At 41.0% G+C, this 17,523-nt stretch overlaps 1 protein-coding gene across 1 annotated transcript in view; it reads left to right on the top strand.

Moving 5' to 3' along the window:
• LHCGR (luteinizing hormone/choriogonadotropin receptor) overlaps positions 1-11,924 on the top strand; it is a 56,145-nt gene extending 44,221 nt beyond the window's left edge. The window contains exons 9-11 of the mRNA XM_070428431.1: positions 3,218-3,403; positions 6,109-6,189; positions 10,722-11,924. Of these exons, the coding sequence (XP_070284532.1) occupies positions 3,218-3,403; positions 6,109-6,189; positions 10,722-11,832 (1,378 nt within the window). The 3' untranslated portion in view covers positions 11,833-11,924. The remainder of the gene's footprint in view (positions 1-3,217; positions 3,404-6,108; positions 6,190-10,721) is intronic.
• Positions 11,925-17,523: the final 5,599 nt, after the last annotated feature.

Below are 17,523 nucleotides of genomic sequence, written 5' to 3'. Positions count from 1 at the left end.
TCTTTTTATAAGGTTATCAGTCACGCTAGATTAGGGCCTATCCTAATGAGCTCACTTTAACTTGCTTACCTCTATAAAGACCCTATTTCCAAATAAGGTCACATTCTGAGGTACTGAGGGTCACGACTTCAATGTATGAAGCTGGGAGAAGATAATTCAACTCATAACACTAAATATGGAGGCCCATTGAATAAGAAGACCCAGGTTACACAGGTTACACCTGGCATCCACTCCTGGCGATCTTAGGCTAGAGGTCTGACTCGCCCTGACACCTGCTGGACAGGGCTGATGTTCTGTGTGTCAAGCTCTCTGAGGGTGCAGGGAGTGGAGCCAAGTTCCCTTAGTTACAGTGGTTTAGTGTGAGGACACGTGGGAAAATTAAGAGGCACAGGAAATGGGATCAGCTGTCTCCTGACAAAGCCTTGGGAAGCCGGAAACATCCTACAGCAAACAACCTCTGCTGCGGTCAGGTTTCAGGGAGAAATGCAACAGGTCCAGACACTGAAGCTCTAACGCAGGATGTCTCGTCACCCCTCGTGCCAGTCCATTACTCGCTAGTCTAGTACACTGTTATCATGCATCCAACAAGCATGGGCTAACATGTCCTGTCTGCCAGGCACCATGCTGGAGAGGCTGGTGAGCAAACCAGCTCTGCTCCTTGGCCTTAAAGGAACTGAAGACACATAGGGCAAATAGAAACTAACAAGCAAAGCAATAAACAAGAGAAAATGAGAAAAGCTCTAGAAAGACAGTGAGCAGAAGCATGGGGGAACACAGACAGGATCAAATAAGTAAATAAAATATGCAATGTGCAAGATGGTGTCGGTTGTGGAGAAGATACAGTTGGGGGAAGGGGGTTGGGAAGGGGAGTTGCCATTTTAAAGAGGATGGTCAGGAAAGAATATTCTAAAATGTTGTCATTTAAGCAAATACCTAAAAGAAGTAAGAGAGCGAGTTATGTGGATTTCAGCAGGAAGAGCGTTCCAGGCAGAAGGAACAGCAAAAGCAAAGGCCCTGAGGCAGGAACCCGCTTGTGTATTTGAAGAGGAGAAAGAAGGCTGGTGTGGCAGAGTGAGCAAAGAGGACAGTCCTTAAACATGTGGACAGACAAGTGGCAGGGAGCCACGTGACAGAGGGCCTTGTGACCATTAGAAGGATTTGCCTGTTCTCTGTGTGAGATGAAGAGGCTCTCAGGTTTTAAGCAGGGGAAGAAATGAACTCACCCAATTAATCTTTTTATCCTAGCTCCTGCCAGTATCAACTCATGGTTCTACGTTCTATCTCCCACCATTATAAACTCCAAACTTCTTAGCCCTGCCACTAACTCCTGACCATCTGCTCCCTAACTCTCCTATTCACTATCAATTCTTGCCTCTGTCTACTTCCTACCCCTACCACTATCAACCCCCGCCTGTACTAGTGCCTACCGCTCCCTGCCATCCACTCCTGACTTCATCTACTTCCCAGCTTCTACCACCATCCATTCTGATTCTCTTTTCTTCCTCACTTCTGCCCCTGTCAATCCTAACTCTCTCTACTCTCCACTCGGCCTCACGCTTACTTATGACTTATGCTTCCTTATGGTTCCCACTACCTCATGGCTCCTGCATACTTCCTTCTCTGTTATCTCTCAGCTTCTGCCGTCCTATCCTAGGGGGTCCCCTTCAATATACCTTATATTTAACATATACCAGACTCAGACTCTGACAGGTTGGTTGATGACTCCCCAATCTAGCACATCCTGTGAGCAGAGCTCTTACAGCAGGTTGGCCACCAACCTGGCTACTGAACAGCTGAAGGGAATTGCCTCTGGGTCAGGCACAGGACACCCTGCATGACAGTGTTTGCTTGAAGAGCTGCTTGGTCGGCCTACTTTGAAAGGACTGTGAGCACTGCAGGCACCTGGTCTTCTTCAGAACAGTGGGACCAGACACATCTCTTACTTCCCAAGCAGCTATTATCATTTCGCCTGTGGATTTAAGTGGTGTCTATATGAATTCCTTCCACCCACGCCCCCAGAATATTTTCCCTACAACTCTGTCACTGAGACTGAAAATCTATTATCAGAGATACACTCCTTTGTAATGAGTCCTTGTCATTTCTAGAATCCCAAGTTAAAATATATTCCCCCCAACACACACCACCACCACCACCACCACCACCACCACAACCACAACCAGGCCTGCAGAGTCGTGTGCTCAATCCCTAACACATCTGAGATAATAACTCTATAAAGCAGAATGAGAACACTGGTACCTAAACTGATAAGGACACAAAAGCAGGAAAAGTCTGCTGTCCCTGGGGCAGATCCCCGGCCTTGATTGTTCCACCAAGGCCAACACTAGACATCATTCCCTGTTGTCAAGTTCATCTGTCTATCCATCACCTATTGATTCCCTCCCATGTATTGGGGAAGTTTGCTGGATGGGTTGGGGGTGGGGGGCGGGTGGTGGCTGTGCTGCTGGAAGAGTTTCATGGGGCATCAGCAGCAGCCTCTTAGAAGATGGGCAGAGTTTTTAAATTTCCACTGACTGCTCTTCCTCCTCAGATTTAACTTGTTCAGAGTTTTCTTGGACATTGTCTCGTCTAGAAAAACTGAGGAGTTCAGAACCTTGTTTACAAAGCCTGAGCTCTCCGCACAGCTCTGCCCACATGGCCAGTTCGCTTGCTTTGGACTGATGAAGCCAGGTTGCCTTTAGAGGACGTGCATTCTGCTTCCCAGGTAGATGATGGCTCACGCCACACAGCAGCTATGAATAGTGTAGCCAGCCTGTGCTTCATGAAAACCTACCCTGCAGGGCTTGATCAATCAGAGACCAAGGCATCTGAAGCCCTGACTATTTCCCCTGGGGTAGAGCACAAAAGCTGATGTCACCGTGTGTGCCTGCTGTCTCATAAAGCAGGTAGTTGTTTCACTTTTGCTAAGTGGAGAGAGATAGAGGGGGGGAGAGACGGAGAAATGCTAATGAATGCATGACAGGTACAAGGAGTTATACTCAACCTTGACAAGAATAATGGGGTGCATAAGAAAAAAACACGGCATAGCTTTTTTGAATTTAGATCTTAATGAGAGTAACTGAAATGGAAAATTAGGGGAAGGCGAGACAGAGAAAACATTCCTCACAATCTAGAATGATGCTATTGTTCAGAGGAGGTTTCAATGAATCAAATGTATAATATAAATAAATAAAAAGCCTTTCTCCCTTTTATTGTTCAGGGATATTTCTTCCACCCAACTGCAGGCCCTGCCTAGCTATGGGCTGGAGTCCATTCAGACGCTAATTGCCACCTCATCCTATTCTCTAAAAAAATTGCCATCAAGAGAAAAATTTACCAATCTCCTGGATGCTGTATTGACTTACCCCAGCCACTGCTGTGCTTTTAGAAACTTGCCAACAAAAGAGTAAGTAAAAAACAATAAGTAAAGCCTGCCAAGCTGTGGCAGCAGCTAAAACATCAAAACACAACTGGTGGAGGGCTCCCTGCCCTTGCACTCCCTGCCTTCTAGGCCATATTCAGATAGACAAGAAGAAAATGAACCATCCTGCTTCCTCCTGAAAACCGATTCCAAAGAGTCACTTCACCCTGCAGCTAGAGACTTCTGAACCCTATTCTGAGTTAATTGAATTATAGCCTTAAATTATTAGGCTATCATAGCAGCTGCAAAATGGATACATTACCGGCATTTTGAAGATCAATTAGCTCTAATCCTTATCAGAGCCAATAATTCCTTAAGAGGTGGGGAAGTAGACTCAAGAGGATAAATTTTACCTAATGTCTTAATCTTTAATAAAAGATAGACAAAATCCCTACAGAAGGTTTTTAAGTTATTTCTCTCGCAGCAGCAGACCATCTTCTGTTTCCGAAAAGAATCCTAGCTCCCTAAGGGCCAGCTTAGAGAACAAAAGGGCACAAACTCCTGGCTGGTTTGTGTCCAGTGAGGGACATCTTACTACTTCAGCTGACTCAATTCGATGCAGAATGGAATGACAGGGTGTGCAGAATTTCATTCTTTCCTTAAAGCAGTTTTCCTTTTTTTTTACTGAGATGCATAATAAATACCTTTTTTTACATTTTTACATTGTAACCCAGTGCACATCACATATGTAACTGAAGTAAAGCAAAGCAATACTTAACTTTTCACATGTGACACGCTCTGATGTTTTCTTGCCTGTTTTTTTAGTCTGCTTTGTTCCCTGGTTGGTTGTGTGTTTGAGAGGGCTCTGGGTGCACAAAGAAAAGAAGGGCTCATGCCAGGCTTCCTGAGGAAGTGACTTCTGCTGAGCCTTGAAAAACAGGTAGGAGTTGGCTAGACAGGTGTGGGGGAAAGCATGCCACAAAGACAAAACAGTTCCTGTGAAGGCACAAAGGCAAAAGACAGTAGGATGAAAGTCATTCAGAAAAACTGGGACAGGAAGACTTCTGGGTACACAGAGGAAGGTGAGTGAGGAGATGAGGGAGAGGTGGGCCATGACAGGCTCTGAGTGCCAGGCCAAGTTGTTTAGAGGATGGGGAACCACTGAAAATTTAAAGCAAAATTACTCAGACTTCCTTTTATCAAATATCACTCTGGCAGGAGGATGGAGGATGGGTTGGAAGTGAGCAAAGCTGGTGAGAGACCAACTAGGAGACAGTACAGACAGTGGTTTATGATAAAACTGACTCTAAACACCACTTTTGTGGCAAAGAGGCCACAACCTTCCTGAAATTACTGGCATGCACGAACTTTAGTTCAGGGTTGTTGTTTTTTTTTATTCCAGTAGACTTCTGGGTATAAAAAGGGGGAGTGGATTATGCAATTGTGGACCAGTATCGAAGTACAATGGGAATGTAGTCACACAGGGGTTGTCTTGAGTGGGATTAACTGACTCCTTCCGTGTCCCTAAAGCTCGAAACCTTGGATGCTAGTGAGGATGCAGAGCCTGAAGCTGGGCCAGTGGATGTTTGTGCAATCTCTGAGTCACCCTCTGCCCTGCAGCTGCTAAGTCTGGATAATGCTCACAGCTGCCTGGGCAAAGGGCCCCAAAAACTTCCTTGGTATCTATGATTAAAATTTCAAAAAAGATAGACGAACCCCACTGCTATTATGTGAAGGACAAGAACAACCACATTTCATGTTAACTGAAGACTGGTACACACAGAACCTCTTCGTGTCAGATTAGAGCTAGCACACCGCGTGCACGCGCATACACACACACACACACACACACACACGATTTTATTTAAATTTCAGGATGTATAATCCTCACCCCAAATAACAAGCTGATTATTTAAAATGAGTCCAGTGGGTCAAATAGTTCAGATATATTCTCCATTTTCCTGATTGTATACAGTCATTCCTAAAAGAAACTAACTCTTTTGTTAATATTGGGAAGGATAGTGTATAGAAATGCCTAGTTCAGATTGCCTCATATCTCTTTCCTCCTTAGGGAAGATTGAGGTTCTCACAGCCTGTTGTCCTTTCTTCTATTTCTTCCTCAACTTTTCCTTTGTTCCTCCCTTTGGTTTCATTTCAAGAATATAAGCATATATGCCTTGTTTCATTCTTTGCCTCCACCCTCTCTCCCTTCTATTAGCTAAACTGCTAAAAGGGAAAAACGAAGGAAAAAGAAGCACCCACATATACTCCTGGGGGGAGGGGGGAGCAGAAAATTCACATAATGTCAGGTCCAGTATCTTCAAATCCTTATAAATGAGATTCCCAGTTACAGTTCAAAGCCATGAACTCTGAAGGGTTATTTGTTCATCAAGGCCAATGCAGTGAGGAGGGTGGCGAGAAGCTAACCTTAATATGCCATAAAGGCAGCTTTTAATGAGCATTGAAAAAACTGTGATTCAATCTGACAAATTTTTAAGTTTTTTCCTCTCTAGAGCCCACACGAAACACTTAGCATTCAAGCATTTTATCAAAGCTGGAGGCACTCTAATGACAATTCAGAAGCCTCTGCTCTCTCCCCAGGAAGCGTTTCAGCTAGGACAATAGTGCAGAACATGAAGCTGGTATAATCGGCAAGGAATTTAGATGAACAAAGCATAAATAGACATGATCAGATTTAGTTTGAAGACCAAAAGCTCAACTGGTATTTTTTTCCACCTCTTCTCTTTCAGGCAGAATTTTTCATTTTCCATTTTTGAAAACTTTTCTAAACAATGTGAAAGCACAGCAAGGAAACCAAATAATGAAACCCTGTAAGTATTGCATGCAAAGAAACTCAGGAAGCCCTATCTCATTCTGCATGTCCCTTATTAGTATTATCAGTGTAACAATTTTCTTTCAATAAAAGTCCTGGTTAGGGGGATGTTTGCAAAGCATTTTAAAATAGCTTTAAAATGAGAACTTTTCTTTGCAAGTGGCATCCAGTTGATCAGGTATCTCATTCAACTGTTTTTTTTAAAAAAAAAAAAAACCTCTATAAATAAGTACCTACATGTTCATTCTACAATTATATTAAATTCTCAGAAATCCAAATTTTATTTGCAAGTATTTTAATGTCATTAAGGGCTTAAGTAAAAATTTAGTTCACTAGGAATTTTCACTAGTCATATTGTCAGTATCCCAGCAAGATCAACCAATGGCAGATACAGCTTCTAGAAGTAACCACTTCCTTCCAAGACACCTAGGCCACCTTGACCACTCCACTCTGGAGCTCAATATTACTCAGCCTTAATGCTACCACTATCATACACTAGATGGGAGCTAAGTTACCATTCTACTGACTGATTTTTTTTAACATTTTCCTGTCTGCCTTAGTATTTCACATACCTCCAAATGTAAAAAAAAAAAAAAAAAAAAAACATGCCTCAGAAGATAACCCCAGTGTCCCCAGGCCACATCTACTGTGGAAGTTTGATCATCCCCCATGTGTCCTTCAGGCTACAAAACCAGACGCCCTTCTAGGGTATCTTGCCAATCTCCTGTCCCTCTTCTACATCTTTTTTTCCCTTTTCTTTTCCACTATCAATCTACAAGTTATGGGCAGCAGGGTAGTGTGATGAAAGGACCCTGGGCCTCGTAGCTCCTCAGAGTTGGATGGGAATCCTTGGCAGAAATGTTCCTGTAATGCTGGGTATTCCTGAACAAGACTTTCTTTATCTGTAAGGGACAGCAGAAACACCGTTTGGCTTTCAGAACTGAGTTGAAGAATGTGACAGCATCAAGGGTACATTATAAATATTATACTCTGGATCCTTTTCTTGTTCTTTTAATTAGGTCTGTCACCATCTGGCCTCCGGTGTTTCTTTTTCTCACTCTTCCCACTCTTCCCTCTTGATAGCCTCCCTATCGGTCACCTTCCACATTATTCTTTTGTGATTGTATGGCTTTTTTCTCATCAACAGGAAACCACTTCTGGGTTCAGCCAATGGTAGCACCAAGGGATGGTTTGGGGAAGGGGAAACTGTAGGTCATTCTCAATAATCCTCATTGGCCACCACCACATGCCTTCCCAAAATGAGCATACAATCTCGTTTGCTAACACTGCTTGAAAACAAGTCCCCTAATCTCCAGCATCCTCAAATCTACCTGAAATTAATGTCATTTTTTAAAAGATGTGCTCCCTGCAAAAACATTTTTATGATAAATCCCCATTCTCCCTTTCCCACCAGATTGCTCCTATTCCTAAGACCCTGGAGTTTAGAAATTCTAGAGCCAGCCACTAAGCCTTACCTGCTCTCCCCAAGATATAATGGTGTGCTTATTGTTATGGCTGGCCCACTGTTCTACAACTCCCACCTCCTCTCCTTTCTGCTTTCATTGTGGCTGGAGCAGTGGTGCTACTGCTCCTCCTTCCTCTGACTCAATATCGATAAGCCTATATGAGTCCATTCACATTCCCTCCATCAGCTTCAGTACTTAACACAGCTCCATGCCGAGTTTTGTCAATAAGCACAATGCTGCCCTCAGGAGCCATCCCAGGACACAAATGTAAGTAGCAGCAGAGGGGTATTTGGTCTGAAGATAAATCACCAAGGAGAATATTGCTAGACATATGCTCAGTAGTGCAAAAAAAAAAGGAGATTGGGCAAAGGACCAGGGGAGTAAGAGAGGGAATGTGCCTGACCTCTTACTGATATTAAATGTATTCAGAATTTTTAGAAGTTTTCTAGAAGCCAAAACAGTTTTGCTAAGGGGGAAGGGATAAGGGAAATTAAGGCAGCAATCATTTGAAAGTTTACACTTGATTTAATACAGACTTTTATTTTGTAGGAATCATCCAGGGAGCTTGTTTAAAATGCAGATTCCTGGGCTCTGTCCCTAGAAAGTTTGATTCTGGATTTGAAGTAAAGCCAGGAATCTGTATTTTACAAACACCCTGGTGATTCTGATGGAAGTGGTCCAAGGACCACACTTTGAAAAAGGCTGATTGGGAGCTGGTGAAGTAGAGGAAAGGCCCCTGAACTATGGGTATACAGACCTCGTGTTGCCACAGGTGCCTAGTGCTGGGGATCTTAGGCAAGCCACTAACCTGCTTTAATCTTGGTTTCCTTAACATAAAATGGGGGTGGGGGGGTCAATGAGATGGTCTTAAGGATCTTTCTAATGCTAAGAAATAACCTATTTTCTTTAACCATGCTTTATAACCACCCTCTTTAAAGATTAAAAAGATAGATAATTATATTGATGTTAATGAATTGAGGACTTACATTTAATAATGAAACATATGAGTTTCCTTTGCAATCTTCTGTGCATAGCAGCAGAGCTTCTCCAGTTACAAATTGCTATCTATGAATTCTAGCACCTTTTTAAAGTTCCGGGTCATAGATTTATTTTTTTTAAACCTGTGTTCTTTTAAGTAATTATGTTGCTCAAATATATCACTCCATCCACTCACTGAATTAGGTACACACTTCCTTATATGGAACATGAGAAGCTACATTTTGAAAGTAGAGAAAAATGCTTGTTTAATGTGTGAGGAACCCTCAAGTGAAATACATAATTGTAATGGCCCTGACAGAAAAAAAATTATGACTAATTCTCCAGCTCCCAAGATTATAGTAGCAGACTGTGAGCAAAGAGAAAATTTGTTGAGCCTACATGCATCATACTGTACACAGTGATTGTCCCTTCCTCTCAGAGCGAGGATCACTCTGGTTTATTCATTGCACACACATTTACTGAATGGATACTCAGAGCCAAAATTGTGTGAGGCAATGAGATTTCAGAAATAAATAAAACCTAGTCCCCTGCCATCAAGCAGCTAATAAACTATTAAACGCATCATTACATAAAGGCAATGTGGTTTGATAATTACAATAGTATCTAAGTGCAGCCACGGGGGAGAGAAGGGGTAATAAACTCCTTGGAGGTGTAGAATCAAGACAGAGAATCATAGAGCTTAACTTTAAGGATGAGGAGGAATTCACCAGAGAAATGAGAGGCAAGGGAAGAGGAAGAAACAGCACATGTGTACAAAGACAGAGAATGAAACAGAACTTATTCTGAAAGCCACTAGTCACTTCATGGACCAAAAGGATGACTGCACAGGGGATTTGTGAGTTAATTATAAGAATCTCTAATATTCACTGAACACTTAATATGTGTCAGGATTTATTCTAGACATTCCATATGTGTCAGTGCACTTAATCCTTAGTATGACCCTACCAAGGAAGGTATGATTATTGCCCCTATTGGCAAATGAAGAATTTGAGGCACAGAGGCATTAAATAACTCTCCTGGTTTTCCAGGTAGTCTTGCTTCAGAGCTCATGTTCTGAATGGTGCGGCACTACTGCTTCCTGGAGAAGGAATTGGAGGAGGGGGCAGATCAAGGAGGGACCTGGAGGTCATCACGAGGAGTCTGGATTTTATCCTATAGCCAGTGAGAGCCTAGGGAACGTTTGAAATGACAGATTTGTGCATAAGAAAGGCCACCCCAGGAGGAATGTACAGATGGACTGGGTGACAGCTAAAATTGGAGGAAGGATCCCAGGAAGAAAACAAATGTAATTGTCCCTTAAAGAAGATGAAAACCTCAACTCAAACAATAGCAATGGGGTTAGGAGGGAGTGGCAGAGGTGGGACTGTTTCTTCCTTAGGGACAGAGTCCCTCTTCAAGCCACTCTCTGAATTGAATACTTACCCCTAAGGATTATCTATTTTCACAATTTCTTCCTATTGTCCATGACTGTATTCTTCCTCTGCTTCTAGGGTTCTAGTGATCCATCTTTGGTTTCTGTTTCTCTCTGGGCTATTTAGTTAGCAGGGACTAAGGTGCAAGCAAGTCTACCACTAGCTGACTACATCAACAATGTGAGCCTTCCAATTCCATTTGTGTTCTACCACAAACAGCTTCAGAGCAGTTTGGGTGACAACTATGAGATAAATAGCTACAAAAAATGCCAAGAGAGAATTCCTTTCGATTTAGCAAGCATATATTGTGTCTCTAAATTTGTTTTCCAAAGAAAATTGTCCTCTGTAAACAGCTTCATTAAATCTTTGCATAAATGTATAATATATATATACACACATATATAGATAGATATAGATATATATAGATATATATAGAGTCTAAATGGTTTTTTACTTCCTTCTTAAGGAACGCCTACATCAATTCAGAGTTCTCAGATAATTTAATAAATGTAAGACTGAGACTGTTGTGGCTTTGTTTCCTTTTATTTCTTAGGCTTGAAAAAACAGTGAGAATTATTGTTGAATTTTTTTAAATAATCAGAATCCTAGAAAATCCCTTAAGTTTACATTGAGCCTAAATATTCTTCTTACAGTTATTCTGCCATCTTTGCTGAGAGTGAACTGAGTGGCTGGGATTATGACTATGGTTTCTGCTCACCCAAGACAGTCCGATGTGCTCCTGAACCAGATGCTTTTAACCCCTGTGAAGATATTATGGGCTATGACTTCCTCAGGGTCCTGATTTGGCTGATTAATATCCTAGCCATCATGGGAAACATGACTGTCCTCTTTGTTCTCCTAACCAGTCATTATAAACTGACAGTGCCCCGTTTTCTCATGTGCAATCTCTCCTTTGCAGACTTTTGCATGGGGCTCTATCTGCTGCTCATTGCTTCAGTTGATTCCCAAACCAAGGGCCAGTATTATAACTATGCCATAGACTGGCAGACAGGAAGTGGGTGTGGAGCTGCTGGCTTTTTCACTGTATTTGCAAGTGAACTTTCTGTCTATACCCTCACAGTCATCACACTAGAAAGATGGCACACCATCACCTATGCTGTTCAGCTGGACCAAAGGCTACGATTAAGACACGCCATTCCGATTATGCTTGGAGGATGGTTCTTTTCTACTCTAATTGCCATGTTGCCCCTTGTGGGTGTCAGCAATTACATGAAGGTCAGCATTTGCCTCCCTATGGATGTGGAAACCACTCTCTCACAAGTCTACATATTAACAATTTTGATACTCAATGTGGTGGCCTTCATCATCATTTGTGCTTGCTACATTAAAATTTATTTTATTGTTCAAAATCCAGAGCTGATGGTTACCAACAAAGATACAAAGACTGCTAAGAAAATGGCAGTTCTCATCTTCACGGACTTCATCTGCATGGCACCTATCTCTTTTTTTGCCATCTCAGCTGCTTTCAAAATGCCCTTTATCACAGTAACCAACTCTAAAGTTTTACTGGTTCTTTTTTATCCAGTCAATTCTTGTGCCAATCCATTTCTGTATGCGATTTTCACAAAGGCATTCCGAAGGGATTTGTTTCTGTTGCTGAGCAAATTTGGCTGCTGTAAACATCGGGCTGAACTTTACAGAAGGGAGGATTTTTCAGCTTATACCTCCAACTGCAAAAATGGCTTCACTGGATCAAATAAGCCTATCCAGTCTACACTGAAGCTGACCACATTGCACTTGTAAAGAGTATTAACTGTTCATCAGTAACTACATTTTTGAACTATACTTAAATATGTAGAAATTATCTGTACCAGTAATTTTAACAAAGAGTTGGTTTTAGGAGGTTATTTATTCTTAGGCACATTAGGCAAAGAAAGACCTATTCCTTGCTCAAAGTATGGTCCATGACCATCACCGGTCTAAACACTATTTGTCTGTTACATAATGACATAGAATACAGAAGTTGGGAGTGTTTAGAAACTTTTACAGCAATTTTTACAGAGTAATTTTTTGTCTGTTGAATCTACTATTAAAAAAATTAGGTGGCATTTTACATCTTTGATTTTTTTTTCTTATTTCATCTTTGTAGTAAATCTTATTGCATTTTACAAAAAATATTAGTCCATAACAGATTAGAAATTTAAAATAATTTGTCCTTTTTCTTCAGATAGTTTGAGAAACACACTCTAGAGATGAACTGTCCAATCTGACAGCCACTAGCCGCATGTAGCTAAATTTAAATTAAATCAAATCAAATTAAATTAAAAATGCAGTTCCTCAATTGCACTAGCCACATTTCAAATGCTCAGTAGCCACATGTGCCTACTGGTTACCATATTAGACAACACAGACACAGAGCACTTCCATCATCATAGAAAGTTCTATTGGATAGTGCTGTTTTAGAGACTTTTATTCATCCCCTATTATGTTCTATTGTCTAAATTTTAATGTAAAGTAAGCATTTAAAGGCACTTTTCAGTCTACTTTCTTGGTTTAGTGTTTAGTCTCTAAAGACCAATGAAACATTAAATAACAGAATGTAAACTCCTTATGGGTAGGAGTTTTCCTGTCTCAATGTTGTTTTCCTGTCTCTTAGCTCAAGATCTTGGCAATGGGATGCAATCAGTGTGCTGAATTACACTGAAGTTACAAAATCTATAAGGATTTTTCTCTCAAGAGCCCCATCTTTTTATTTAAATAAAAAACAATATTTAAATATTTAAAAATATTTACCTTTATGCCCTGGACAGTGTGGCTCAGTTGGCTGGAGTGTCGTCCTGTGCACTGAAAGGTTGTGGGGTTGATTCTCCATCAGCACATACCTGGGTTGAGGGTCTAAACCCTGGTCAGGACACATGTGGAAGGCAACCAATCAATGTTCTCTCTGCATTGCTATTTCCCACCCTTCTCTCTCTCTCCCCTTCCTCTGCCTCTAAAAATCAATAGGCATATCTTTGGGTGAGGATTAAAAATAAAATAAAATAAAAATGAAAAATATATAACTTTTATCCTTTTTATCTTTTGAAGGATGGTATAGAAATATATCCAATATTTACTAGAAAATATTTTAATTCATCAGAATTTATTCTTATAGGACAATAAAATTATTCTATACTGCTGGGTATTATTATATTTACAAGTACTGTATATCTTATTTCACTTGTTATAGATTTCTTTTATTTCTTTGATACACTCATTTCTTTTTTTTTTTTTAATATATTTTATTGATTTTTTTACAGAGAGGAAGGGAGAGAGACAGAGAGTTAGAAACATCGATGAGAGAGAAACATCGATCAGCTGCCTCCTGCACATCTCCTACTGGGGATGTGCCCGCAACCCAGGTACATGCCCTTGACCGGAATCGAACCCGGGACCCTTCAGTCCGCAGGCCGACGCTCTATCCACTGAGCCAAACCGGTTTTGGCGACAATCATTTCTTTTATTTATTTGTTTCTCCTACTATATACACCCTAGACCAGTGATGGCGAACCTATGACACGCGTTGTCAGAGGTGACACGCAAACTCATTTTTATTAATTTTTCTTTGTTAAATGGCATTTAAATATATAAAATATCAAAAATATACATCTTTGCTTTACTATGGTTGCAAATAACAAAAAATTTCTATATGTGACACGGCACCAGAGTTAAGTTAGGGTTTTTCGAAATGCTGACACGCCGAACTCTAAAGGTTCGCCATCACTGCCCTAGACCTTACACATGGTAGGTGGTTAATATTTTTAGGTGATTCACTTTTATAACAGAAATATAAAATAATCATAAGGAAAGCTTTTCCCTTATAAGATGGTCTCATAGAAAGTGTGTGCATTCTTAAGCTGTATAATCTCTCATGCATAAATCATAAAAACATCAAATGCTCAAGAAATTCATATTTATAGCTTGTATTTTTTTTCCACAATGTTTGACACTATCATAAATAAGTCCCAAAATGACTAAAAAAGGTTAATCAACCTGGAATAACTCAACTTACAAAATATTTTCAAAAGGTATTTTGTCCTACATTCATAATATTTGGTTTTAGTTTCCTCAAAAATGAATTAAGTCCATGCATAAATTAAGAATCTTTATGTCACAAAGATTTATATAAATATGTTCATAAATGGAAATAATCTTTTTTTAATGTGCAATATTTTTATTGAGTTTTTTTCCTACCAATGATTACCATGGGCTTACTATTTATAATTTAGGCTTCTAGTTATAAATCACAAAGTTCCCACCTGGCTTAGAGTATATTTATGTGAATATCAGCATAATATTAACCTACTAACATGAGTCAAAAGAAAATCCCCCAGTAAATTTCCCTGCTCACCACTCCAATTAACTGTTGCTCTTCAATCTAAGGTTATTTGTTTTCCTGCACAACTTAAATGACTGAAACTGAGAGCCTCAACCAGAACTGGAGTCTCACTGACCCATGAAGTCTGAGCTATACATATGATTATTTATACATGTTATTGCACATTGAATAAAATAAGTAAAGAAGGTATTCTAGGCAAGGCCAGTTGGTCAATCCCTAAGACACTAACTATGCAAACTCAGCATGATCTTCTTAGCCTACAGAGAGATGTGGAAAGTGTGTAAGAAAACACTGTAGGATATAAGCGTGAGAAAAAGTTTGAGTTGGGAATTATGATACATGATACTTACACAAATGTCATTTAACCAGCAAACTGTAACCTCTGTAATTGTAACCTCTACCTATAAAAGGGTATAGAATGACACTAGCCAAGGTATTGTACTTTTAAGAACTTAGAACCTACTTTTGACATTTTGTTATAATATGCAACAAGAAATGTCTAGCTTGGACATGGGGAACAGGTTTCTAAAAGTAAAAGTAATATCATATCAAAGCCAAGTCTTGGATAAACTCCACCAATTCATAGAGTTTAAAGAATAATTTTTTCTTTTGGAATAAGATTTGTCACACTCTATCTTTAGCACATGTGTTAAATATACTGGTTAACTATGAATCATGACCCATTTGTAGGTAGTGAAATCAATTTATTGGGTCAATACCATCATTTTTGAAGTGCAATAGAACAAATTCAAATCTATATATATAAAAGCCTAAGCGATCAAATGACCAAATGACCGGTTGACCGGTTGCTATGATGCGCACTGACCACCAGGGGGAAGACACTCAATGCAGGAGCTGCCCCCTGGTGGTCAGTGTGCTCCCAGGGCCAACCTCCTGCGGCCGGCCAAACTCCTGTGGCTGGCCAACCTTCCGTGGTATCTCCCCAGCTGGCCAGCCCCCACAATCGGCCCCAATCACTGGCCAGGCCAAGGGACCCCACCCTTGCACAAATTCGTGCACAGGGCCTCTAGTACAGTGGTTCTCAACCTTCCTAATGCCATGACCCTTTAATATGCCAGGTACTCATATGTAGGCATATCTGCATGTGGGCGGACCCGCCTGGAGACGGATAGAGGAGCGGTGTCTCGGTTCCTAAGACCATCAAAAATATGTGTTTTCCAATGGTCTTAAGCGACCCCTGTGAAAGGGTCTCGACCCACAGGTTGAGAACTGCTGCTCTAGTAGAAAATATAAGAAGCTACCATGTGCTAAAAACAAACATGATTTTCTGAAATTCTGGGTTCATTTGGTTTGTGTATCTATGTACGTGCAAACATATACTTGTTATTAAAGTATCCTAATATATATAAACAGCTAGGTGCCGTCACAACCACATGGGTGACCAGTCACCATGAAGTGCACGAAGCACCTCTCGGTCCCCCCACTCCCCCGACCCCGAGCCACTCACCATGACGGGGGCTAGCAGCGGGGTGGGACTGGGGACTGTTGACCGGTGGTGGTGGGCTGCTTCATGGGGTGGCCATGAGCTTAGCGGAGCAGTCACCCAGGCGGCAGCGAGTTTCACAAAGCAGTCGTGGGGCAGGGGGACCGTTCGAGCTTCGCAAACAGTCGAGGGGTGGGGGGAGCTTTCCAGAGCAGTTGCGGGGTTCGAGAAGCAGTCAAGGGGCGGGGGGGGGCCTCAAAGAGCAGTCACGGGGTTCACAAAGCAGTCGAGGGGCAGGGGAGCCTCACGGAACAGTTGAGGGGCTGCAAGCATCGTGGAGCATCCTGGAGCGTGGAGCTTCACGTAGCTTCACAGGGCAGCAGAGGCCAAGCGACAGAGGACAGGCTAGGCCTAGGGACCCTAACCGCGCACAATTTTGTGCGCACTGGGCCTCTAGTAATATATAAAAATTGTGAAAATCATTAATTTAGACAACTTTTCAAGAACCAGAATTTTTTCTAGCATTTAAAACTAATAAAAGGGTACATGGTACAAAATAATTGAGCAATATCTTAACTCTCTCTGCAATCACCACCAAAACTATCATCATTTATATTAGCATGCAAGGATAAGTATTATTGGACTTTATTTTGTGGTAAGCCAACTCTTTTAATTAATTTTTTTCCGCATTTTTAAAAGATCAGGGGCATGAAATCATGCAGAAATTCAAGTGGGAAAACTGTGACTTTTTTCTCTAATGATAAAATATACCACATAAATAAAGATGATCTATGTAATAATAGTATTTGTAATGTGCCACTAAAAAAAATCACTGTCAGAATGGCTATCTTTAACAAATCAACAAATGACAAGTGCTGGAGAGGATGCAGAGAAAAAGGAACCCTCGTGCACTGCTGGTGGGAATGCAGACTGATGCAGCCACTGTGGAGAACAGTATGGAGTTTCCTCAAAAATCTAAAAATGAAACTTCTATTTGACCCAGTTATCCCACTTCTAGGAATATATCCCAAGAAACTGGAAACACCAATCTGAAAGGCTATATGCACCCCTATGTTCATAGCAGTACAATCTATAATAGCTAAGATTTGGGATCAGCCTAAGTGTCCATCAGCAGATGAGTGGATTAAAAAACTTTGGCACATCTACACATGGAATACCATGCTGCTGTAAAAAAGAAGGAACTCCTACCATTTGCAACAGCATGGATGGAGCTGGAGAGCATTATGCTAAGAGAAATTAGTCAGTCAGAGAAAGATAAATATCACATGATCTCACTCATCTGTGGATTATAATGAACAACATAAACCGATGAACAAAAACAGATCCAGAGACAGAAAAGCATTGATCAGATGCTCAAACCTCAGAGGGAAGGTAGGGGAGGGTGGGGGTAAGGGGGGGAGATCAACCAAAGGACTTGTGTGCATGCATATAAGCACAAGTGATGGACGCAGACAACAGGGGGTTAGGGTGAGGGCAGGACTCCGGGGGGTACAGGGGGGACAATGGGGGAATAAGAACACATTTGTAATACCTTCATCAATAAAGAAATAAAAAATTAAAATTAAAAAAAATCACTGAAGCAAAGTGACAATTTAAAATTAACAGTGGAAAGGAGGAAAGGAATTTTAGAAACAACTATTATTGCCTCTCC

Source organism: Myotis yumanensis, unplaced genomic scaffold (genome assembly GCF_028538775.1).
Source record: "Myotis yumanensis isolate MYYU_CA2020_CCGP unplaced genomic scaffold, mMyoYum1.0.hap1 SCAF_11, whole genome shotgun sequence".
NCBI classification, from domain to species: domain Eukaryota; kingdom Metazoa; phylum Chordata; class Mammalia; order Chiroptera; family Vespertilionidae; genus Myotis; species Myotis yumanensis.
Note: the sequence above shows the minus strand (reverse complement) of the source record. Positions and strands in the feature narration are given on the sequence as shown.